At 34.9% G+C, this 27,981-nt stretch overlaps 1 protein-coding gene across 1 annotated transcript; it reads right to left on the bottom strand.

Annotated features, from left to right (window-relative positions):
• Positions 1-511: 511 nt before the first annotated feature.
• LOC144837067 (adenosine receptor A3-like) lies at positions 512-23,255 on the bottom strand. The gene is made up of 2 exons (XM_078692057.1): positions 23,110-23,255; positions 512-2,964 (listed from the first exon to the last, which is right to left on the bottom strand). The coding sequence occupies exon 2, from the start codon at positions 2,545-2,547 to the stop codon at positions 1,630-1,632; it is 918 nt and encodes a 305-aa protein (XP_078548183.1). The 5' UTR covers positions 2,548-2,964; positions 23,110-23,255; the 3' UTR covers positions 512-1,629.
• Between the last annotated feature and the right edge of the window lie 4,726 nt (positions 23,256-27,981).

Raw genomic sequence — 27,981 nt, 5'->3', positions numbered from 1 at the left:
GACTAAATAAATAAAATACAGTACATTAATATTGTATGATATTTATATAGGCACGAACGTTTTCAATAATAATTGCATTACCAGTCTGAAAGTCTATTATGTAATGGCGAATTGTGATGCATATTATAGTTTAGAATTATGTATTTATGATGAACATTAAGTACTAGTATAATTGAAATCTAGAATACATGTACACATTAAATATCAAAAATAAAACTTTAAATATTTATCATATACCTATTTTTACAGAGAACATCTCCTATTTTTTTTATTTTATTTTTTTATTTAACAACATATTTATACAGGATTATACACAATCAAGTAGAAATATACTTGTTTTGCATTGTGGTCCTGTCGACAAAAACGGATACAAATTTAAATACTTATACAATTACAATTAATAATAATAATTCAGAGGACATCCATTAGGCCTATCAGGGGATATCCCTAGCCCGAAGGTACTGTCTCTTTAAATGAGTATGCTCCTGGTTTAAGATTTATATTCGTTACGTGGAGTTATTATCAATGGTCTACAAAGGTTTATATTTTATAATAAACGATAGATTCTACTGTCATTATAAAAACGTTTAAACGTTCAACACTGTAAACGAATACGGTGTGTAAACCGTGAAACGCGTGTAAAACGCAAGGCAATGTCAAGTATAGTGTATAGCTAAATTACTATGTTCAACCTTTTCAACATCTTTATGACTGTTTGTATCAATCCACAGATGTCATACAAACAGTGTCATCCAGTTCCTTTAATTGACAATGTGGCTGTGAAGTTGCTTAGTTAGTAGAGAGAAACTATAAAATGGAGAGTTTGCACAGTATGATAAAGAATCAGAATTTATTGTATTTATGTATAACATAGCCGAAGCGACAATTGCTAGACACGCACATGCACCATTATCAATTGTGATTTACGAAACTATCAGGGATATGTCGTTATATTTTATTCCTTTTTTATAAATAACAATAAATTAAACAATAAAGCACACGTTGATTTTATTAGGCAAAGTTATTGGATTAGAATACATTCTCATAACAGGTTGTCGACACACGCGACACGGACAGAAAACATGTGAATACACATTCGACATTTCAATTCTATTAAAACTGCGTGAACGAGCAAAACACAATTTACATTTATATTGGACCCAGAATGTGACCGACGGAATGTTTTGGTCATAGCGGCTGACGTCACCAAAGGTAACATCACCTTACCTAAATGATCACTTTAAATCGTAATGATGAGTATTGTGACATAGGCGTGTGTATTAATGTTGACACGTGAGCGATCGAAAGTCGGAGTTAATTAAGCATGTCATTCTCACATGGCTTAATATTGAAAAACAACATCTTGTCTATGTATGCGAGATGTCCGTGTACGCAAGTAACAGCAATAACTTGATGGTTGTACTTTTGACACTTTGTGAAGATGGCCATCGAGTTGACCGTATCGCCCTTAATCTTGATAGAGTTAAAATAACTTTCGTTTTCCATTTCCATTATAAATAATGTGGGCTAACATCTTACTCTGTTTTGATCAATAATCTCTGTAAAATATCTCATGGCATATATATTTTTTCATCGGCAAATTCTGCAATACACTTCTGTATTCCTAACTTATGCTGTTCTCATTACAGTGTCTGATGTATAGTACATCTCTGTTTTGTGACAAGAAAACATTCTCTGAAAAAATGTCTTAACTCCACTACGAAACATAGCATTTCGCCAACAATAAATGAAAGGGTTACAAGCTGCGCTAAGTGGAAAAGCAAGAATTAGTAGATGAAGCGCTTGGGCACTTTTTTCAAAATCACGCTGGTTATTTATTTGCGCGCAATTGATGATGCTAACGACAGAACAGACAACACATGCCCACAAAACAGCAACAACAATGGCAAAGGTTTTCAGCGTTTTCAACGCGGTCTTTACCTTATTTCCCATTCCCACTCTACTTCTTAGCATCTGCGCATGTCGATTGACTATGATGAATATAGGTATATACAACACACACGCGAGAAAAATTGGGATAGTGATTATTGTTGTGTCCATGATGCAGTCCTGAGCGTACCACACGATGTCGATACTGACAAAACTGAAAAGCGCGCCAAGAAGCCAGCAGGCGATACCACAAAATACAAGTCGTTTTTGAGTAACAACTTTTGTATGTTTATATGGTGCCATGATAGCAAATGCTCTTTCTAAAGTTATTGCCAGAATGCTAAGTGATGATATTATGGTGAAACAATCCATCATGATCAAAGAGGCCAGTGCTATTTCTAAACTATTATCTGCAGACTTCACCATCATTAGCAACCCTAAAAAAGAGCTGACGCAGCCATAAGCAAAATCGGCAAACGATAAGTTCACAACTAAAATGTTATGCTTACGTTGGAGCGGTCGGAATATGCTAACTGCGCCGATGACGATAAGATTCCCAAGCACCGCTATGATGGAGATCAGAAGCGATCCGACTTCACTGATTCTTTGAATGGTTGGCACAGTAAATGAACCAGTATCGATCGTAACGTTGGCCATGTTTAGTCTGCTAGAAACAAATTCTCTAACAAAATCTTAACTGCTTTTGGGTATGCATTTCAACGGCTGTCATATTATAAACAACTATGACATTTATACAAGTGATCATCTAACTAAATTTGGTTCCGTTGGCGTCCCATATTTTAGAATTGACTACTATTCTCGTGGTGTAATTCAATTGATGTTCAGTTTTGAAAATGTCGGTTTGATAATCGCCGTCAATTGTATACTACATTCACAGAATTATTAATAGCAATATGCCCGTACGGTATCTGATTTAAAATCCAAGTTGAACACGGTCGATTTTGTCCCGATTTCCGACGTAGGCCTACCCCTTTTCTTTTAATCCACCACGCTACATCCGGTTTAACAGTGCTCATTAACGGATTTCAGAGACATTCCACTAGGGAGCAATTTCTGAAAGAAAATGACAAACATTATGCATTAAAGGTGTTTTTCACACTGTACTTATTTTAAAGCACAATTACACAATAACCGTTACTATGGTACGGAACATTATTAGTGCAATTTAGACTTTCTCTCAACAAGGATTTTGTTTATTAGTTTCTTCTTTTTTGAAAATAACATACTATAATAAATGCGTATGTAAAGTAGGCATCATATAGGCCTAGCTTAGTAAACTATAAGCAAGGTTGTGACACAGCTGGTATACCTTCTGCAACTTCAAAGATATTCTTTAGTGTATGCGCACGTGGTTAGTCAGTGGTAATAATAATGATAATAATTAATTATTAGCACTGCACTTTTTTTTTCTCAGTGGCACACTTCAACTTGTGAAGGTGCGTCCAAAGAAACAAAATATAACAATAGCAACATAGAAATACAAAATGGGAATGTACATTCCTACTAAAAAACAAAAGACTACCAACATCACACCAAGTTACAACTAAAACTTGTGTATAGGAATATAAACAAACAAATAGGTATCTTTGCTGTTTCAAATATGCATATGCAATTTTAACAATGTAACCCTGTTACGCGTTATAAATAATGTAATATGTTTAAAAAGTGTATGTCTTGTTTCAGTGATTCTTCGTATAGTTACATGGAAGAATAAATGGAGTGAGAAAAGAGGACCCCAAGTGTCGCATATTTCCGATCAGACAATGCTAACCAAGACTTAGCCAGGACAAGATGAACCCAGATTTACAACCGGATGGCAGGCAGTTTAAAGCAGTAAGTTTATCTTGTTTATATAGGCCTACGATGAAGTAATAGTAGACAATCTAAGGGCATACATGAGCTTTATTTCCTACGTGATAATTTCGGCCGCCTGATATTGCGTGCCGTTAGTTCATAATTGTCCCTGTGCCGGAAGAACTTGAAACGCAGCTCGCTGTTTGTAATTATGCAAAACACACATTTAGAATTTTTAATTTTAGATATTTTGCTACAAAATGCAAAACACTTTCGTGAATCAAGAGTGGCGTACGTCCTTCTCATGCAAGCTGTTGAAGTGTGCCTGCATATCTGCAGATTTGTTCAATTGTGTATGCTAATGGTTCCATCAGATTTTAGATAGCTTGTTGAACTTTCTTTTTCGTTCACTGGCCAAGAACAATTTTTTCCAAAGAGACTGAGACAATGATATATCTATTCGGAAGAAAATTATGATTAAGTATATAACGACCGGAACATAGTATCTTAGACAGGAAATGACAAATTTGTCATTAACTTTTGGTATACCGTCAAAAGATCTAACTCCATACAATGTGCAATTAACAAAATCATCTCAAAACACTTGCCAGGAGTATCTTTATAACATTATTGACCTCAGAAGATAAAGGTTACTGTAATTAGCAACAGCACAAGTACCTTATAAAATCTACACTATTTACGAGATTAATTTTTTGTACAGCTCAGAGCTTCACATGTGATCCAAGGAAATACTTTGAGATGATGATTTTCACTGCAGAAAAAACAGTAAAAGATTTCGAGTAGGCCTACATTTTTAAAGCAAAATTCCAAAATAATTAATTCCAATAACTGAACACAACATTAGAATCGTTGTATCCTGATATGGAAATATAGTCAACATTGTTTTTCTTTTATTCAATAAAATTGACCAAATGAAATTTGACATTATTCAAAACAAAACTATGGTAATCGGCGATAATTTTATTTTTTTTATAATTTTTTACATTTGTTTTGTTGAATGTGCCATTTTATTGTCACATAATAGTTATCCACTTTGAAAAAAAATTGAATCGAGAAAAAATGTATTTACCTGAAAAAACTGTAATTTAAAGCAAAATATATAGTCAAATTGGCTGCCAGCCAATGGGTTTTTGGTGGAATTTGACCATTTTGTTGTCAATTTATATGAGAAAACATTTTTTTTTTCACGGAAGGGATTAACTTTTTAAAACTACAAACAAATAACCTATTCAAAGTCTGATTTAATTAATCTTCATTTTTCATGTTTTTGGAGGACAATACATTTTAAACCAATATGACATACACTCTTATAAACTAAAAAAAAACAAAATAGGCCCTATAATTTTTAAAAATTAATATCTTGAAATTTAGTTCTTTTCAAATTTCTGTTGATTAGGTGTTAACATCAAAATTGTGAGGCATTTGATGAATAGGCAAATTGCCTTAAAATACCGTGACATGTTTCGAGAATACTATTCTCATCATCAGAACTGAAATCAACGCCTAGCTGAGTACTTATATATATAATAATAATACATATAGGCCTATAATTAGGTGTTGTTTGCAATGACAACTTCCTTTTGCATAGCACCCTAATTTGGTTGGGTCTGCAGTAATACAAAAATACCGTGCTTAGGAAGTTGGCCTAGATTGTTACATTTCAATGCATCTATTTCTACTTCTCTTTTATCCAAAATCAGAGTTGTTAGATATATAACTCTTTTGGCCAAATTAAAACCATGTTCCAGTTACAATATTTTAGTATATTGAGAAGAAAACAATTTACACCGTGACATTTTGGAAAAACGCAGTTCTTGTTTGTTCTGTTCATACAATGTTTTTAAGAGTGACTTAAATTGACTTGAAGTAGATAATTCTGTATCACGTACTGTATCTAGTTCATAAAGATATGGGTAAATTATGCAGGCCTAGATACTGTAATCAAAGCTTAGTACATTAATCGTAGATTCTAATGTCCATATGCCGATAATGTGGTGTGAGCTAGACATGAATTCATCACGTGTTCTAAATATTTACATCATCAAGATGAGCAAATTAAACATTAAAAACAAACACAATTATGTGTTTTTGCTGATATCTAACTAAATAAGTTTAATTACCGCTTCTTGGACCATGGATATTTTATCGATTCTTGGACATTCTTAATTAACAATCTATACAGTAGTGCCTAGGCCCTTAAAGTTTGGTTCTAATTAACGTAAGTACGTAAGCGCCCCACGGATGCGATGGATCATTCAAACTGTCGCTTGTGATTGGTCAACTCACTTGCGTTGCGCTTACGTCGTTGCGTTGTGTCCAAGTGGGAACCAAGCTTTGAAATCGCCGATGACAACGCAAGGACGCAAGTGTGACGTTGATGGATGAACTGTCGCTTCTGAATAGTAGTCAACGTTTACGTCGTTTACACCGGCCTACATTTCCGCATGTTTGCGTCCCGGGTACAACTCGGGTTATACAATTCCGGATCAACTCCGCATTTTAAATGGCGGTGTAAAAGGGGTGTCAGACTTGCGCTTACGTCTTTGCATTGAGTCCAGGTAGGAACCAATTTTCATACTCGCCGATAATATTAAAGGGTGGGGTGTGAGGACATTACATTTTATAGAGCATGGCTACGCACACGTCTCAAAATAGACTGTTAATGATCCAATACATATTATAACTAGCTCAATGGAGCGAGCTGCATAATATTATGATGTATGACTTTAGGGCATCTAATAATTGAGGATAATCCTCTCTCGGTTAGCTTTCGTGTCTTGAGTCTTACAAATTGATGGGCCTATTTGTACAGATTACAATCGAATTATTTATGGATTGTGAGCTATATGTGAACAAAAGATGGTAATAATAGTGTTGAACGATGCATCACGGTGTTTCTTTGTCGATAAATCATTTGTCATAAAATAATGACTATTACACAGGTATTATAATCATGTCTATGATTAAATAATTTATTTAAAAATTCCCTAGAGTTCACAAGCCAATATCGAACAAGATAAATGGGATTTAACTTTTCTATTTCTTTTTTGTATTCTATGATGAATGAATGCTAAACCTTTACAAGGCTATATTGTTTCATTAAATATATATTGTTTAGCATTGTTGACCATTGATAGACATTAAAAAATGTATAAATGCAAAATTACCACAGAGATAAATTAAAACTAAGAACAAAACAGACTCTATTATCCCCAAAAACAAACCAATTTAAGTTATTCCATTAAAAACCACATTAAAGCTTGTGGATATCAAAAACTGTAACTGTAATTTATGGAATAAAGGAAATGAAGGAGCAGGGCAATGCGAGTTTGTACAAAGACGCATATTTTTTTTTCTGTTTGATGTGAACTGAATGCAGGTGGCAGTTATTAGAATCAGCCCATATAATATTGGAAAATTGAATATGTGGTAAAACAAGATTTTATAAATAGGGTTTCAGCTGTTAGTGTCAATTTTAGTCGGAAAGGTTGACATGTCTGTTGCTGCGCGCGTAGATGTTGTACCGATCATTACAATTCGAATCAGTGATTGGTTGATGACTTGCCTGTACAGTATTTCATTATTATCACACTGCATGTGTCGAAAGAACAGTTTAATAGTCGTAATCTTATAGAAATATTGTATCTGTGACATTTGGCATAGTAGCCTATTAGTAATTTGTTTATGACAATCATTTGCAGAATCACTATATAATCAATAGAGGGAAATGGAAACGTATACATTATGTTTCCTTGCTATGTTACTTTGGAAGAGTTTAATGTGCCCATGGTGAAATAAGTTAGTTCTCCATGGCGTGCCATATACCGTATATATGATTCAACAGGTATTCTCTGTACGGGTGCACTCGGTCGAACGTGTTAATAACAGGCGCATGCGCATCACCTGCTGTTTAGTGTAGTTAGCGTTTAGTGACGTATAATTATGATGGCGTTTATTTTAGTTAAAGAAATTACTTGACAATCATTTGGTTATCGCAAAAGTTAACCATGGAGGTATGTAACTTTTTTTGGTTAACTTTTGCGATAACCAAATGATTGTCAAGTAATTTCATAACTTTGAACTTCGTGCATATGCACAAATGTGTCCATGGTTGAATTGTCACAGACGATCGACAAGACAGTACCGCATCAGCACATTGAACATGGTGCGTGGTCCAGTGGTTTTTATTGTTTTATGACAAATTTGAAATAAGGATGATAAATTCAATTGCTAATGGGATTTGACAGCTGTGTCTTGTGGATGTAAATCAAAGTTATGGGAATAGTAGTTCATTATATATGACACTTATTCAATTAAAATCAAACTGTTCCATCACAACACGTATAATTTTTATGGATAGTAAATTAATTATTTCTAAAAGCCGAATAGGTAGCAAGGTTTCCTTGTATTGATATTGAGTGGAATCTAATTGATGAGCCAGGTAGTTTTATTGATAACGAAACACATAAAGTCTCTCTCGCGATTGATGTTAATTTAAATCGTATTACAGCAATGTACGAGCCCCTGGTTTAGGAACCCTCAAACGCTGGATGGCTCGTTTTTTTTAAATAATATTTTCGACATATTTAATGCCTGTTTTTCCTCTGGAAACTGCACAGAGACCCCATAAGCTCCAGGCCCCACTGGGTTTAGCCCACTGGTTCCAATACAGTACGGTAGAGCCCCTTTATGCGTACAGAATGTCCCCTGAAGGCGTGTACATGGCGAAGTGTCGCCCATAGTGTTAAAATACGGGGCGCCGTCTGCCACATAACCCATTTGTATTTTACAAACATGGTTTGTCTTTCATACAATAGTTTGTATTGTACAAACCACAATTTGTTTACAGCGTCCTGTATCAAAATATAATATATCGCTCCTCTTTCATTTCACGAGTAGGGGTTGTACTGTAATAGCTTTGTCTTGAAACACCCAGCTTCTGTACATATATCAGCCCGCTAACTGTACCACTTTATATCATATATTAAAATAAATCATCGGCCTATCTTTAATATACAGACGGTCCACTCGAAGTATGGTTCATTTAGCATGCAATATTATTTATACCCAAGTCATGGACAAAAATATTGTATTAAATCCACGAGTGCGTTTAATTACCTACTTGTACGTATTTTCTATAAATACATATTCACTGACGTTTAATTTGCCATTGTAAAATGTTATTAAACGTTTGGTAACGCACATACGATGGATTATAAGATATATATCTAAAGGGCACAAGCTAAGATTAATTGTGGATTAAACGGTGACGACAAAAATGTAAAGTTCACAAATTAACAATGTTATTACATTTTTGTTTGCAGTATAACGTTTAATTTACGTGCACATTTATGTAATTTATTTTCCATATTTTCAATATTATTGAATAAGCAGAATAGCGTAACGTGCTTTAGCATAGTCAGTCACCATTTTAATACTGTTAAACAGACAGTATATATAAAAATGTAAAGTCTAACTCAAGTTTGAATTGATTAAAGTCTTTTGGGACAACTCTATTCAAAGGACACTTTGCCGTGTAACCAACAGCCTATTCTGGGGACTTTGTTGTCTCCCGTAATTATCACTTTATCAGGGACACTCTAGTGATCTCCGTATTATTTGTAAAAATGTAAAAATGGGGGTTATAACCTGCCACTTGCAGCCTATTGAATTGCGCACAGGTGTGGACGACACATACCACAACTTTTTACTCCTCTAAGAGAGTCGAGTGCTGCTACCAAATAGCACCTGTTCGTCTGTCCACAACGACAGGGGCTGCATGGACCAGTACACCAGGGTAACCCCCTACTCTTCCGAAAGATGTACGTGTTCTTTTAAAGTCCACACGAGCCAGATGTGTACACTGGACCTCCAGTTTAAAGTCCTTTTCCGATCAATGGTCGAGGAGTGTTCAGGAGCCCTGGTTTACGCATCTTGCGCAACTAGACAGTGTAATTATTCAAACTTGCACTGTTGTCGATGAGATGTTGTTTGGAACTAGCCTTTTTGACAAGTGAGTGAAACAGTGTGGTGATGTGAGATTCCGTTTTTGGACTTTTTCTCTGTTTGTCTTGGTCAATTTATTCGGTTTTCTTAGGCTATTTCGTGGTTTATTTTACATCAACATTTTCACACTTGTGCTAAACAGCGCATAGATACTATTTGTATTTTGCGCTATATAATTTAAAAACCATTAAACCATTTAATTAGAATTATTTATAAATTTAGACGGTATATATTCAATATTATTCAATATGGCAACATATTTTTCAACACAATTTCATGATTTCGAGATTCGAAGTACCTTATTGATTTGAATTTATATTCTTAGTACAATTCCAACTGTATAATATTGATTACGCAATAATGTAAACGTTTGCAAACAAAAGATAATCAAACTAAGAGATAGTTTATTAATCCTATGAAAAGATACGACATGGTCATACACAAGCCAAATTAAATGCTTTTGATTTGTAACTCAGTCAGACTTAATTGTAAACATCACAAAACGCTGCATGCTTTCTTTTTTGTATTCGATATCTTAAAAGGAAAATCGTGTTTAAAATATATGCCAAGTGCAATTTGACAATCAATAATCCCATAAGTAAGGAACAGTTCATAATTAAAGTGTAATTTCACTACGCCGTTAATCCTAACAATTTAATTTTCTTAGCCAATTCTCTTAGAACTTTCCTAGTGCTAAATTGACACTCTCGGATGAGAACAATTCGTTAAGCCGGTAGAGTACTAAACTTCCCAAAAAATGTATTTTTAATTTATCAAATTGTTTGATATACGCAGTATTTTGTACAGAAATTGCATTCGGTGGTCAAAAACTTAGCAGATGCACTGGTGAGACGCAGGAAGATCAAACGTCATCACTGTGTTGGTGTTCTAGACGTATGAACGCCAGGCTAGTGATCTTTAGATTGTAGGTTCGAGTAGTCCCACCCGAACAATTGCACCTAGTATTACGTCAGATATAGACTTTCCCCAAGTCTGTAGTTGTTGTCTTTTTTTATGTTAGTCCATCAGTCGGCGTACTTATTATACGTATGAAACGCCATATGTGCCAACATATTTATCTTTTTACTAATTTCGGTCTAGAACCTCAAAGCAATTTGACAAATTAGGATCAAGCATGCTTCTAGGTGAGTGGTGCTTGCATACAAGAGATGTCCACACAGGGAGGTTCAACCATAACACACCGTAGATAGATGGTGACATTTTATATATGTTGTATAAATCAAACTATTGAATTCAACAATGGCATTTTGATTAACAGTTATTAAAACACAATTACAACCTTTAATATATTATTTCTGTACGACAGAAAAGTATGGACGTGTGTCATTATAACGTGTTTAGTTTAGTGTTAAATACAATTTATAGTATTAGATTAAAAAACCATACGAAAGGAACATAAATTAAAATCTCTTAATTAGACGAATAAAATATTTGTCTAAATAAGGTAAATATTTGATAGAAATTCGCGAAAACCAACGATTTTGATTCGCGCGAAAAAAGTCGTCTAATTTGAAACACGGGATTTTTACATGCAATTCTTATATAATTCTTAAAAATGTAGTATTTAATGTTTTAATCTTAGAATTTGTTATGAAATGAGCCAATAGAATATTTCAATTTAATATATATAATATTCAATATTGTATATTCTTGCAAAACTGCATTCAGACTTCATTTTCTCTAGCTAATTGTCAATTGCAGACATGTATAGAATCGCAGTATTATAAAGTCAGATAATATATTCCAATTATTGTAGAAATAATTGTATGCCCCAGGGTAGAAATTCCAGATCACAATATTCTATCACTCCCTCTGCACGGTTAAATACATTATCTGCTTATTTTAATTATTAATGACTCGTTTTAATTCATATTATAGGCGTAATTTTTATAACAGTGATTTTGTGACGTGTGTGTGACGTACCCGTTTTCGTTATCGTATTCGTAGCGTTGCGAAACCCAACTATTGTTTGAATTTGCCGCTCTTTATTTGGACTAAAGTATATTGATAAAGTATGCGTGACGTATATTTTTGGATTTAGGGCAATTCGAAGGATCCCGCGTACCGCGCATCCTGCACGTTCAACATTGGCGTAACGTCTATGAGCGCTCACTGGCTGAACCCATGGGCCCTAAGCGTATAGGGCCCAGAGGGAAAAAACAGGCAGTAAAAACGCCCGAGACCTCCAACGTTGGAGGGCAACTTATAGGGTTCCTAAACCAGAGGCCTCAGGTCTCCGTTACGCCACTTAATGTTTGGAATAAATGATAATTGTTCTCATTCCTTAAAAATAGTGTTTTTTTTTGTCTTTATGAAACGTGTTTTTAATACATGGTGCTTTACATTTCGACATTGATTGCTTTACGTTGGTCCAAAATAAAGAAGTTTTTAGTATAGCATGGTGAACCGGTGAAGTCTTCAAAAGCATTATTATTTATAATACACACGATCCTCTTCAGATATTATTGAAGGACAAAAGGCACTTGATTGAAATGAGCAAAACATGATTGTAATTATTATTATATAAAATCTGAATAATTCCTAAGTACTGCTGAATGATAAATGGGTAGTTAAAATTCAATAAACGTCCACATATCAAATCGGATAAAATTTCGTCCACATTATAGCATAATAATTTGCAATAAAATAATCAGTTTTAATATAATTATGCAATGTTAAAAAAATAACAAAGCCAAAGGCTATATGTAAATATAAAAATTGATGTAATGAAAAGACAATGATGCAAATTATGTAGGAATAGTGTATACGTGGCAGTAATACAATATTAACCAAACAAAGTTCCCCCTGCCCCTGGATGTACGTCCCCTGGATGTACGTCCCCTGGATGTACGTCCCCTGGATGTACGTCCTCTTGATGTACGTCCTCTGGATGTACGTCCCCTGGATGTACGTCCCCTGGATGTACGTCCCCTGGATGTACGTCCCCTGGATGTACGTCCCCTGGATGTACGTCCCCTGGATGTACGTCCCCTGGATGTACGTCCCCTGGATGTACGTCCCCTGGATGTACGTCCCCTGGATGTACGTCCCCTGGATGTACGTCCCCTGGATGTACGTCCCCTGGATGTACGTCCCCTGGATGTACGTCCCCTGGATGTACGTCCCCTGGATGTACGTCCCCTGGATGTACGTCCCCTGGATGTACGTCCCCTGGATGTACGTCCCCTGGATGTACGTCCCCTGGATGTACGTCCCCTGGATGTACGTCCCCTGGATGTACGTCCCCTGGATGTACGTCCCCTTGATAGGGGTGTCCAAAATTAGCTGTTCTACTGTACTATACCAACGTAGGAACACATATAATACTCATAGAGCCCTTGCTGTTGAAATGAACATGCCGAAAGCCAAACGTATGGTTTAGCATATGTGATAAGTGAGTTTAGTCCTGGATGTACGTCCCCTTGATAGGGATGTCCAAAAAGAGCCGTTCTACTGTACTATGCCAACGTAGGAACACATACCCATGGAGAACTTGCTGTTGAAATGAATATGCCGAAAGCCAAACGTATGGTTTAGCATATGTGACAGTGAGTTTATTCATAAAATGCAAATTATTACTTTTATTATTAAAGTTCATTTGTACAAAATTAGTGCTTAACCATAAACTAAATTGTACATGTATAAATCTCGAAACTAATTTGTAATGGCAGTCCAATTTAAGAAAACAAATTTAACAACCCAATAACGGAGCCAATGTTTTTTTGTTGTTTTCTTCAAATTGTACGTTACATGTCGCTCGTCGTGAGCCAAATTGGAAAATGCCTTTAAAATCACAAATAATTCGATAGATTGTATAGCCTAACAACATTATTGGATTAATGGAAAGAGATTGATAGAAATGCCACGTTAAGTTGAAATTTACAAATAATGTTCCAATGTTTGCTTTGTATACGAGTATTGAATATAAATGAGTTTAGCCTATGGTATGTTATGACAAATATAACAAATAATATAATATATGACCAAAAAAAATACCGCACATCTTAATTAAAAAGTGTTATTGATAAGTTAATGAACATATTGCTGTTTGTGTAGAATCAGTACTGTATAGTAATAAAGCAGAATACAGTAGAACCCCGAAAGGGACACATTTGGCACCCAAACAAGTGTCCCCTGAATACATTGTATTATTAAAACATTTCCCCATGTTCGTTTCGTGTGAAAATGTTCCCTTATGTGATCCCTTCACCACCCCCAACTCTTTTTCCTCCCTCCGCCCACATAATGTTCTTATATACGTATCTTGGGTTTATGTTGGCTGACAGCACCATGTTAAATTGTTAATGTTGTATAAACGAGATAAAAACACCTCAACAAAATACAAAGGGAATTAATATCGAGAGAAAATATCTGTTTTCTACACGTAAACATTCTAATGTGTATAGAAAATATGTCAATCGTGTCGTTTTGCCCCGGGTAAAATGTCAGAGATGTAGACATCACCACAATCATCAAGTTTAAGATGAAGAGGAGTTCAAAATGAAACAGGCGAATACAAATAAAAAATACATTATGAATACTATACTGTCGACACTCTCCATTTGAGAACGGTTTTGAATTTCTCATTGTGCCGATTGGCAGATACAATTACATAGGACTGATTAAGCAAATACCACAAAGATAGTCTGTCGCTGTAAATTAAGAATGTATAATTTATTACGATAATCAAACATTGCATTGGTTACACATTTCGTGGAAGGTTGAATAAACGTAGACATTTGTAGAAACTGTCCTTTGGGACACACCAAGAGGACCGTCTTTCCTGTGAAACGAACGAGTTACTAGATGTTTGATAATGCAGCCACACCGACCAACACCTATTCATGGCGGTACCACCTATTCAGGGGACCACCTATTCAGGGTACCACCTATTCAGGGGACCACTTATTCAGGGTACCACCGATTCAGGGTACCACCTATTCAGGGGACCATCTATTCAGGGGACACTTTCCTGTGAAACAAACGAGGAGCAATTAGATGTTTTGATACTGCAGCCAACACCAAGGTACCACCTATTCAGAGTACCACCTATTCAGGATACCACATATCCAGGGTACCACCTATTCAGGGTACCACCTATTCAGGGGACCATCTATTCAGGGGACACTTTCCTGTGAAACAAACGAGGAGCAATTAGATGTTTTGATACTGCAGCCAACACCAGGGTACCACCTATTCAGGATACCACATATCCAGGGTACCACCTATTCAGGGTACCACCTATTCAGGGTACCACCTATTCAGGGGACCATCTATTGAGGGGACACTTTCCTGTGAAACAAACGAGGAGCAATTAGATGTTTTGATACTGCAGCCAACACCAGGGTACCACCTATTCTGGGTACAACCTATTCAAGGTACCACCTATCCAGGGTACCACCTATTCAGGGTACCACCTATTTAGGGGACCTTCTATTCAGGGGACACTTTCCCGTGAAACAAACGAGGAGCAAATAGATGTTTTGATACTGCATGCAACACCAGGGTACCACCTATTCAGGGCGGTACCACCTATTCAGGGTACCAGCTATCCAGGGTACCACCTATTCAGGGTTCCACCTATTCAGGGGACCATCTATTCAGTGAAACAAACGAGGAGCAAATAGATGTTTTGATACTGCATGCAACACCAGGGTACCACCTATTCAGGGTACCACCTATCCAGGGTACCACATACGAGGAGCAATTAGAGGTTTTGATTCTGCAGCCAAACCTATTCAGGGTAGGCCAACCACCTTTTCACCTAAACAAACTTTCGAACGAGGCGAGCTATTAACACTACGGACAACTCCTTTTAAGGGGATATTATTAGGTCCCGTATTATACTGTAACAACAACTGTTTCAAATGTTGGTCAGTATATATTTGGTTCCTTGATACAGCGTCACAACTGTATCATAAACAATTCATCATTGTATTCAAGAATCTGCACATAAATGCATACTTTATACATTAAATATCGTTTCTATAACCAGGGAAGAGTTAAATTTTAACTCTTCCCTGCTATAACTATGACGCCTGGCCTCCTTCCTTCTTCTCTAAGGTAATGTAAAAATAATGAATATCAAATACTATTGTTTCGTTATTAAAATATATTGGATCTTCTATAATAACTGGGACTGCGAACCAGTTAAAGGGCAACTCTGGGCTTACTTTAAATTTCTATGAAATATAATCATTTTCTGTCAAATATAATATTAATGACGGCGCTTAAGAACGATATATTCTGATTTTTTTTCATTCATTCTGTTTTTTTGTATATATTCACCGTTAGATACCGTAATATCTAATTATTCTAAAGTATTCTCTGATATCTCTTGTTCACTTTATTATTGTTTGCTATCTTCAGCTTAATTACCGTGTGTATTTTAAAATATAATTGATGATAATAGCTGTATGTGGTCGTTTAAAGAGTAAATTGCTTTTACTATTACCATTAATTGCGCCATTTAAACATTGCTATTTCGTTTCTTATTTCGCCTTACTTACTCTAGTCTTATGCTAAATGAGTGATATAAAACACTCGAATTGGTTCTTATGTTTATGTTGATCACATCAGTATCGGTTACATTACACTTGTAAATGTTTAACTAAGCAAATACAATTACAACAGTTTAGAATATATAGAGGATCAAAGTGACTTTTGAACGAGAGTTAATCAGTATCGTATCTGACAGTATGTGATACACATGAGATGCTGTATTGTGGAATTTTCCTATGATACTGGGTAATTACTATTGTCGTATGTGGAGATACAGCACTGATACTTGGGTAATGAATGATCATCATTGTGGTGTGTCAGGAATATAAAGATGATGTAGGAATCAATGGGTAATGTTCAGCTTTTAATGGGTAGTTAAATAATAAAGAGTTAAACACCTGGAGAAAAACATAATTCTGTCTGAGGATGTCAAATCTTATAAATGTACATCTAAGCAGGCAATGTCAATAATCACTTCTCGTAGTTCACACTATGTTACATGCAATGCATGCCAAAGGCTTAAGCGTAACTTAGGTAATTTGACCAATCACATGCGACGTTCGGATGATCCATCGCGTCGTGATTGGTTAAATTATACTTGTTGTGCGCTCACGTCCTTGCATTGCGTCTAAGTGAACTAAGCTTTAGGACAAGGTGTCTTGATTGCAATTTTCATCGCTAATTTATCTCTTGCTGCTGCTAAGTACATTTCAACAAGATCAATCTGAAATGAATATATCTTCAATTTGTCTTGATATACAAACTCAAATATAAGTCATCAGCAATGAATGTTATTTTTTCTAGACTTACGTCACTTTTTCGAAACTTACCCCGCGGTTTCCTTTGATACTATCGGGATGATGAGTAAATTATATCCGCAGGATTTGTATAGCAACGCAGACAATCTTCCATAGAGCTTTAGATCTACTAAGTAATTACGGTTAGGCCAAGTAATCCGGATTTTAAGAACAAGGTTACATCGCCTGTGCACTTGGCCGTTGATGACAATTTTATATCGTAATAACGAAGGATCATGTGCTGTTGCTGATTTCTATGCATAAATGATTAACAATAATTACGAAAGAAATTCGGTAAATTTGGGGTAAATTTAGACATGGATTGCAGCCACGATAGATAAAGTGCAGTTGGGAAGGGGTAATGAGGCCTGTTTGCAGTCATTTAATAAACGTTTATCGTAAATCTTCTAATTGTAACCCTGGGTTATTATTCTTTGATTGTTTTTTAGGCTGGGTTACTATTAGAATAGTGGGTTACTAATTACTAATCTTAAATTAGGCACCTGCAAATAGTAACCCACCCCCAACTTTTCCGGTCAGCAACTCATAGCAAAATAATAAAACAGTACGAATAAACAAATTTGGTTGAACTCTAACTTTAAAACTCAAAACTCAAAAACACTTAATCCTCTCCCACTCCCGAGATCAACATGCATTATCTCCTTATTTTAAAAAAATACGGCTGCATTATAAGTTTTTGTGACTATAATAGTAACTCCCATGGGTTACAATTAGAGTAGTGGGTTATTATTATAGATTGACTTATTAAGGTGGGTTACTATTAGAAGGGTGGGGTGGGGGGTTACTATTAGAGGGTGGGTTACTATTAGAAGATTTACGGTACTGTGTTATTTAGCCTTGTTCTTTCCCTCGCCTGAATTTCTAAAATAAAAAAGATAGAACTTAGATTTAATTCAGTATACTTCATTTTAAATTATACCCCCTCCCTCATCCCGCCATATTTCTAAATTCTGGGTTCCTTAAGTGGTTCCTATATACAATTACGGTTAGTCAATATAGAAAACAAGAAAAGTACAAATAGCGTCACCGAATGTTTTGAATATACAATAGGAGAATAGTTTTACGGATAATTTCGACCGATTGCCTATAGACATGATGTGAATATCTAGAACACATGCCACCGCTGAAGTCACTATGGGCTTATTTGAAAGTGCTTACAATTGCTAATATGTATACGAATCAAATAAAAACATAGCCTTAGAAAATATTGAAGATGAAATAGACATTCAAGAATAATTACATCTGAGCTAGCCTTGAAGGAAAATGTACTCAATGGTTCTTACACTAGTGAACTGGATCTGTCTATAGGAATGTCACTGTGTTAGAGTTTTTGTCCAATTACATCCATGTTCATAGGTCAGTCACTCCTGTGTCACTTTAACGTGAAACAAACGGGGAAAAATTATTTATTTTAACACTATGCGACCAAACCCATATTCAGAGGATACCTCTGTTAAGGGAACATTTTAATATATTTAATACATTCAAATAGTATACGTATGAAACGCCATATGTGTCAAATATATATTTTTACTAATATTAAGTCAAAACTCCGTCTGAAACCTGTTTATCTGTGTTTCCTAGTATACGATCTGCTTAAATAGACCCCAATTTGTCTGAAATGACATGAATTAATTTTATTATCGACATTTCGTCGTCGAAACTCATTTCATTATAATTATATAATTAGTTCCCATGATTTTAAAGCGTGTATTTCAATATCTACGTTGGTCATTAGTGGTTTTGAAGACAAAATTTCTCGTTATGTTCACTAATTTTATTTAAGACATGATTTTTCGTATAATCGTATAATTGCTGTGAGGTGGAGTAGTGGAAGTTGTTATAATCTGTCTACTGACTTTGTGACAGAAAAATATACATACAGGCCTACTCCGTATATATGATGTACCGTATACATTATTATACTAGACAAGCATGAAGTGCGCCGAATTATTACGCAGAGATTGGTTTACGCAGAGATTATAAATCTAGTTTGACAAAAAAAAGTGTGATGTGCCCAAATATGGTAGTAATATGCCCAAATATGGTAGTGATATGACATCATCATGTCCATTATATGGGCACATCACATTTTTTGTTACATAAAGTTTGATAGTGTAGACACGAGAGCTCGAGAGTACGACGATTAGAATAATGCGCAGATATTACCGTATTCTTACGCTTTCTCATATAATGAATGATGCGAACATTACGGTACATTGGTTCAATTCCCCGACTCGTGACATTGAAATGCCTATCGGTCTTTTCAGGGAATGCAACGAAAAATTTGTCGTGAAAGCTATTTATGATGCCATTACAGTTGAAAACGTTTAAGTAAACTATTATAGAAACCAACGGGTATGCACCAGACGGATAAATTGCAAATGGCTATACTTTACACTGTTTGTGTTAGTTTTAGGTCTTAAGATCATATTTATTATTCTAATTATTGCAAGTATGTTTCCGCAGGTTGATAAGTTAAAGCAATATTTGATTTAGTCCAGATATTAGTACATCTAAGGAGTTGCTAAGTACTTAACTTACGTTTAATTAGCTTTCTAAAGTAAGTTAGCCAGTATAAGGAGTGTAATAAATCGATTTAATGACGTACTGTATATAGTATACCAAGACAGTCGATCGACAAAGCGAAGTATTTTCTACAACCGATCATCATTGCTTTTCAGAATTTGGCGGTTGAAAATCTTAGTCCAATAGCTTTTGAGATGAGAAAATTAATGTAATGTATATTACACCCCGGAGCACAGATGTTGATGCGAATGCTAATAATATAGCAAGAACTCAGAATAATATGATTAACATCGAAAATAAACCAGCCATGACAGATTACCAGCCAATTGTCAATTAAGAAAAAAAATTTGATGAATAATGTTCAATTCTGAGTAAGCTGATAAAACGTAATTAGTTCGCTTGAACATCATAGGCGGAGAAGATTAGTTCATCTATCAAACATCAGGTAATTTCTCTAGCATCAACAATCGACTGCACTCTTATGTCTTGTTATTTCATTATCTAACTTAGTAACGCATGTAATAACAGTTTCGAATCAAGATGAGAATTTATGAAAATGTGATATTGATTGAGGAAAAGTTGAAGACAACCTTTGTCTGTCCGAGGTTTTTTAAAAAAATGTAATGGGCGTGGAGTGGTGGTTGGTAAACGGGCGTAGTTCACACAGTCCTACAGTTTAAGGTAATGTTTTAGGTTAACCCCTATTCAGAGGAAGGGGGCCACCTCTAAGGACAAACTTGTTGTCGAATAATGTATACTCACAGTAGGCCTACATGTTTTTCTATTATAGCCATTCGCATTTCATTCCATGCACTGTTAATTGTTAATCGGGTTGATGACGTTTTGTAATTTCATTCAACTGATTTTTGTAAATGTACGCTTTCTCTGACGTGTGACGTGTGAAATCAGTATTTGTAATATTGCGATCATTCAGTGTTTATCACACTGAACTCCTATTCAAAGGCCAAACAAATTGTCTTTTTAACTCAGGTGTCCCCATAAAAGGGCTTACCAGGGGTTTCTACTGAATACCAATTGGTGTTTCCGGGTTGGTTGTATGAATACAGGGACAAACATTATAATATTACGATATATATTTCCCTCCAAAATCACTAATGTCACAAACAAATGTATCAGTTTAATTCCACGTGAACTCTTTTCCTTCAACTTTTCGCCTTCGTATCTAATAATAACATCTACCTTGTTTGTTAATTTACTGTTAAATGTCGTACCGTAGGAAGTGAATGTTCATTCTACAGTCTGAGGGGGAGAGAGAGAGCATTGAAACCAGTAATTACTAAAGGACATGGCTAGGGACTTCGAAGGTGTTTCATAATTCAATTCAATATATCTTTATCTATCCCTCATGGGGAAATTACTTCTGTAGCCTAGTTTGAGATGTTTTGAAGTGGTCGTGTTCTCCCGAGGCTATTTTTTTTCACAAATTGTCTTCTAAAAAAAAATATTTATCTTTTTTCAATACTAAGTTGAATATTTGGAACCAGTAACATGTAATTCTTAGGGAAGGAAAATATTAGAAACTGATAATACGCTCGCTTCGCTCGCTCACCTAGATCGTGCCCACAGATGGGCGTTCTCGAATACACACAATTTCAGCTTAAAAAACTGGCGATTTCAAATGTACGTACCGCAAGACTATAATACATTGTCGTTTATAACGAATAAATAGACACGATGATTTATGCAGTCAACTAAAATTAGCACCCTGGGAATTACTTCCGAAAGAGAAACCAAATTTTATATTTTTTGACTCATTTAAACAAACCCAATTTGTGTTTTGTATGTAACATTAAGGTTGAGGAAAGGTACAAAGAGGAACATTTTTTTAATATATTCTTTATCCACCTAGCAACGAAATATTTTGTTCATGTTTTATAGGCCTATAAATAATATACCACTAAATACAGTAAAACATTTGCGATTTAATACTTTGTTAAAACTGTCACTGTCCTAGTCGATTGAAATAGTAAAGTAGATGTAACGATACACCACTACGACGTTTATATTGTTTGTAATTATTAATAATACAAACGTTAAGAAAATGTCAGTAATATAGTTTATTTGTATATTATGTGTTTATAATCTAACAGTAAAGCCTTCCACACTCACAGTAATTCAGTTTATTAGTATATTATGTTTATATTATATCTAACAGTACCAACACTCACAGTACGGTAAGAAAGTTGCGATTCAAATGGCGACCAAAAGTGGTTAATATGTATTTACAGTTTTGTATAGGTATTGGAATACTATATCTTAAGGTTTTAAGTTTATTCTCTAAGGGCTCATAAATGTACCTACATGTGTTAAACCATGGAAGTATACCTCCATGGTTAAACCAAATAATTTGGAATGTTCCATTCATCGCAAATCAATACATTTGTATAAACGTATATTAAATCTATCAAAATCGGCCTGTCTTCAATGTTATAATGCTGTACTCGAGCTGTTTAACCGGTTTTCAGCCATTAAGAACAATTATCGTAGGAGGAGATAGGAAAATGCGAAGCATCCTCGTATTACTGTGTGCGGGTATTTTTCAAGGGGCAAATCGTTGAACCTAAATTCGTTTTAATTGTCAATAACTAATTATTGAACTCAATTAAATTAGTAATCAGGGTTACATCAGGTGGTTAAAATAAGTACCGAAAGTACGAACCAACTTTATATACCATCGAGTAAACATTCTAGAAATAACGCGCGATTTACCGAATTTTGCCCTTACGTAAATTTATATATAGTAGATGCTTGTACAGTATTCGCCACGCATGAAGTGCTAGCTACTACTACTAATAATACTAATAATAGAAAATGTAAATCAATCAAGCATTGTAAATAAATAATTGGGCCATTTAGACATGATGGACCAGTCACTCTTCCCTAATTTAACCTAATTAGGCCCTTCTGTATTATGTTAATAAAGATAATAATACTATTTATTATCAATTTCCAATGAATATAATTATTCAATTATTAATTTAAACGATCCACCTGAAATCAAAATGTTGTTTAATTATACTCAGACAATTCCAACTAATCGTCAGAAAGTTTCCCGCTTAATTTTACTATGAACTGTGGTGAAACACAAGAGCGAACACGAACTCACTATATTTGGCCACCACAGGATTGGCGACTTTTTCTTTTTAAGAAACATATTCAAAGAATTCTAAAGGCCAATTTACACAGATGAGCGGTAATGGTATGGTATAATACAAATCTAGAATCTATTTTATTCCTTATGACCATTTACACACAACGTTGAACGGACAGGCGGTTTCCGCTCAGGATACAGATTCTACGCGGGACAAGCTACGCGGTATTCCGATTAACGTTACCGCTTGTCTGCTGTGTAAATTGGCCTTAAAGATATACAGTACTATTTAGTAAATCAAGTAATATTCAACATTTTTCTGTGAAGAACTAGAGCATTTCGTTGTGTAGAACCGAAAATTGCATACATTTAAATGTTAAAATATTGCAAACTTACCTTGTTTGTACGTCTATCATCAGTTCCGTTTGAATAATTATATTATACAGCCTCAAACCAAAAAGTTGTCCTAGAATATCTCATTCAGGCGTATAATAGAAAGCTATAACGTTATTCTCTTCGTATGTGTATCGTCTATACGATGGAATACAAATAACTTGTAACCGGACAGCATTGGAGTGTCATACAATTTAACGCACATCTTCTGCGCTCTGATTGGTTGACGTTAGTGTTTTTACATACTTAATTTCTCACTGATACGGTAATATTTTACAATACTGAAAGTCATTAAATGGATGAGAGATGATAAACCTTAGATAACCAACTTACGTATAGTAAGTTGAACCTGCCGTGTCATCATACAACGATTTTACAATTGAATATTCACAATTGACACAAATGATGCTCATTAAGAATGAATTTAAATCAATTATTATTAGGAAGGGGTTTATAGTGGTTAAACAATATTTTCTCCTCGTTCGTTTTACATAAAAAGTGTCCTTGGGAGTGTTCCAAATGTTCTATTCTATAGGTAGAACACGTGTTAGGAAGTTCGGATGGCGGGGGAGACTTTTTGTGACCCAACAAAATGTTCCCTTGTAATAGGTGACTCCTAAATTGGACGTGTAGTGTACTTCTCCCTGGTTAGTTTCAGAGAACAGTGTAATAATCAGTAGGGGTATCCCAAAAGGAGGGGTATACGGTGCTGTATAAGATACTGTAATAAACCACCGAACATGCACGTACTACGACTGAATTCGGCAATACGTGATCAAATTGAATCATAATTTTAGATTGTAGCTCAGGGCATAAGTCTGGTTACTTGTTGCTAAATTTCGCGTTCATGTTCTAGCCGCCCTAACCCAGCAGCCTAAGGAATATAATTGCCGGTTCGACTTAAAACATTCATTAATTATATTCTAAATTGTAAGCAAGTTTAACCAAAACGAAATTAATTGTATTAATGTTTATCGATACATGATTTAAGAGTTAATAACTGACGCTAATAAATGTACGGATCGAACATTGAAAGGTTCTAAATTAATGAAAAATTAATTTCTGTATATTACAATTATGATACGGATGTATACTAATAGTTTTGTATAACTACAGTAGTAAATATGTATAATATATATATAATTTAATATTGTCTGCATGCTTTCAGTGACGTACATAACTTACCACAAGAATAGTTGGAATTTGTTGTTTATGAAGTGGAGAACCTCTAAAATTCAAACTTTTCATGTGAAAAGTTTGGCAAGATATGAAAGAGAATAGTTACCATAGTAGGAGATAAAGATGCCATCCGATTTTCAGTGCTGTATCTCTACATATGACAATATTTCTCCAGAGACATATCATAGGAAAATTCCGTAATTCAGCATGTGTATCACACAAGAGGATTTAGGTCTTGTCATGGTACAGAATCGGCTGGACGTGTAGTATCCTTCCCTGGCTTGTTTTACACAATATTGTTTTAAGTTTCTAGGTATGCCAGGACCATGTCAGTAAATAATGCTAGTAACCACCCTGTATATGCATATGTCACAATCTCAATCTTCTTTATTGGAAGCGTGCGTGCTGCAGCAACCAGTTGGGTATACTCAATCGAATCGACCGATTCGACTATCTGTTTAGAAAGTTGGTATCAATGGAGAAATAAACACTTTCTCCATGGTACTGTATGCCTAACAGTACTACTACTAATGGCATATATGTATTTTTATAATAGAATATGTACCATTGCTTTTCTTGACGTTGCTTCTCCCCAATGGGTCACGTCATGTGGCTGTATAAAGCTAGTACACCGGGGTAGGCCTAATCCCTACTCGTCTCGAAAGATGTATTAGGTTCTTTAAAGTGCACATGATAATGTTGTGTACACTTGACCAAGTCAATCTAAATTATCTTGACTGGACCCACGGTTTATAGTCCTTATCCGAGAAGAATCGCTCTATCACCAGAACCATGGAGCAAGTAAGCCTCGAACCTTTGCCATAAGATGGATGGATATTTCCCTTTATTTGTTTCCCTAATAAGTGTACATTAATTTGTTAAATGAACAGAATTATACTACACATTTATCTGTAGGCCATGGTCTAGTCAGTTGTATGACTTGAAATGGGGCTTATACTACCTTTCACTCTTATCTGACCTATATTGTATCTTTATCCAGTGGAGAAATGCATGTCGTCATAGTGTACCATCTATGACGCTGACATTCAAATCACACACGTGATAAAATGCAATATAATTTAGGTTAAGATCGATTGTTAAGTTTACATTTATATTTCAAAACGTTATAAATAATAACCAAACCTTCCTGGAAATGTCATGGACAATTATGTTATTTGAAGAAAAAAAATAATGATAATGTTCACATACGTTACATGTAATGAGGTGCGTTCAAAAGTTGTTATTAAGTTGCTAGGCCAGGCGATTAATTGATTCTTTACTCTAAGCCTCCGGCTTTGGAAAATATATTGAAAAGTCTCTAAGCTCGGCAAGTCGTATATCAAATTAGCCATGAACACTAGATTCGTAAGCAATATTGATAAACAAATGTAGGCCCTACTAAACATTACATTTACGTAGAAAGTTAAAGATCGTAGTAAGTAAACCGCTCGTTAGTTTAACTTCTTTAAAAACAATTTAAAATATCGTTGACAGGCGAAGATAATAAACAAAGCAACGAACATTTTTTTCCCTAGATTCAATATAATTTCACCAAAAATATGGGGGCGCCGTTTCAACATCATACATGGATATAGTATCTTTTTTTGTATTGATAATAAAATGTCTTTGAAATATAAATTATGCGAAAGAAAATAAAAAAAAGATATATTTGGTTCTAATTGGACGCTTAGGGCATGGGGTGGGAGGTGAGCATCTTGGGAAGGTGGAACGAAAGATATATTTGGAAAAAAAATTCACTGAGGCTTACAAAGTCCTCATTTGGGACTCCCTTATTAAGAGGACACTTGGGTAGGCCCCTACAGAATGTGTTCCAGCTTCTACTGTGTATGCACTATAATTATTACGGAGAGCGAAGATCCAAGACAAATAATTGCTAAACAGAAGATTCAAAGTGGATTCAACGAAAATGAAAAGACTTAAGATTATGAAAATAATAATAATAGAAACGGGAGTTCTTCTTTTGCAAGGTTGATTGAAATTTAAGGTATTCATTCGTTCAGAAGATGAATAATAAATCCTCTGCAATGATTATAGTTACATTTGGATCAACTAGATTTAGAATTTATTTATCTACATTTCATTGTTGATATTTTCCTTGGCCTAACTTTAGTAAAGAGGTCAGTAATTCAACCACTTTTTATTATGTCACATAAAAACTGCAGTCACAATCACTCTGATACAGTAAATAAGGACCATCCCATCCTAAAAATATTATGCAGTATTTAAGGCGCGTTTTAAGTACTATAATCGTTCTACCAATAAAGAGATTAGGCTACAAAAGGTAGCTCCATCCTGATTCAAATGGCCTAACGACTTTATTAGAACCTCAAACTGTACAGCATTCTGTGTAGGCCTAATGTAAAATTACCATCACTTCAAATTCAAAACCGACCAAAACTGTTTTGACCCAGAGAAAAATTTACTGGTTCTAGTAAAAATGTGTATTTAAAACGAGAGAAGTTTAACCGAAAAAAAATAAATATTTAAAAGATTGACATAGTTTCGACACCTTACTTGCTAACGATTGTATCGAGACATGTCAAAATCACTTTTGACCTGGAGTAAAATGGTTTCGACTGCCTCTTTGATAGCCTATATGCGTAAATGATACTTTGAATTTACGTTAAACATGACGATATTTGTGTGTGCAACGACTCATAATGTTGCCGCCTTCAATTATGGATCATTTAGATCTTTGGGGATTTATATGTGTCCTTTTGCCGATCTTTAGAAATGCTCGTTTAAGCTGACTCTCACAAATGTAGCAAGCGTCCTCGTAAACCTTTGTAAAACCATGCTAAAAACTTATACAAGAAATTATGACACAGTGTAAAACTAATAGAAACATTGATAACATATTGAACTGTTTTATTGATATTACATCGATTGTGCTCAGTGTTTGACCTCGAGGACTACATTTGGTTAAAAATGTAAATATATAAATAAGGTTTAGGTTAACTTAACTTAAAATGTACACTAGTTTATGTATTATTCGAAAAGGTCAATGATTGTAATATATTGCATACTTTTCAAATCAAACTAGCAAAACGTGAAGGAATAAAGCGAAATATGTATGATGACATTAGGCCTATGATAGCTGTGAAATGCGTTATTTTGTATAACGCTTTCCACAATTTGTTTCCATTTTTTTTGGGCAGAATGGTTTGTTATTGTGTTAATATCCCATTCTTTATTTGTTTCATCCAGTTTTTTTTGGTCTTCCTGTTTTTCGTTTTATTTTCTTTTTAGTTTCCTTTATTGTTTGTTTGATTGAATTACGTATTCATACCATTGTAGTCTGCTTTTTAATTGTGTTACTCTATCCTCTTGTTTTTGTTTTAATGTAGCATTTAATGCGTATAACGTTGATCGATATGTAACTGTAAATAGTAGGCCTACAGGATAAAAGTGATATAAAAAAGTAGCTACAGTTATTTATTGAGGCCCCCATCTATACACTGATTACCTAACTACGTCAGTACAGTATTACTTTCGGTAGGCCTACAATGGGCACTCGCCTACTATAGCGGGTATTTTTTATTAGGCATAAATCGAACAATGTGAATGTTGTTGACCCAAGGACCTAATCCGTACCGATTCATGTATTTATGTATTAAGAAAGATTTTGGTGATATGAATTAGTGTGAGGTTGCAGAATTGGCATTTTCAATTCAG

Source organism: Antedon bifida, chromosome 3, assembly GCF_963402885.1.
Source record: "Antedon bifida chromosome 3, ecAntBifi1.1, whole genome shotgun sequence".
NCBI lineage: Eukaryota > Metazoa > Echinodermata > Crinoidea > Comatulida > Antedonidae > Antedon > Antedon bifida.
This window is presented reverse-complemented; position numbering and strand designations above follow the sequence as displayed.

Bases quoted from the DNA above. Each gene is read 5' to 3' on its own strand.
- LOC144837067 (XM_078692057.1), bottom strand. From the start codon at position 2,547: ATGGCCAACGTTACGATCGATACTGGTTCATTTACTGTGCCAACCATT.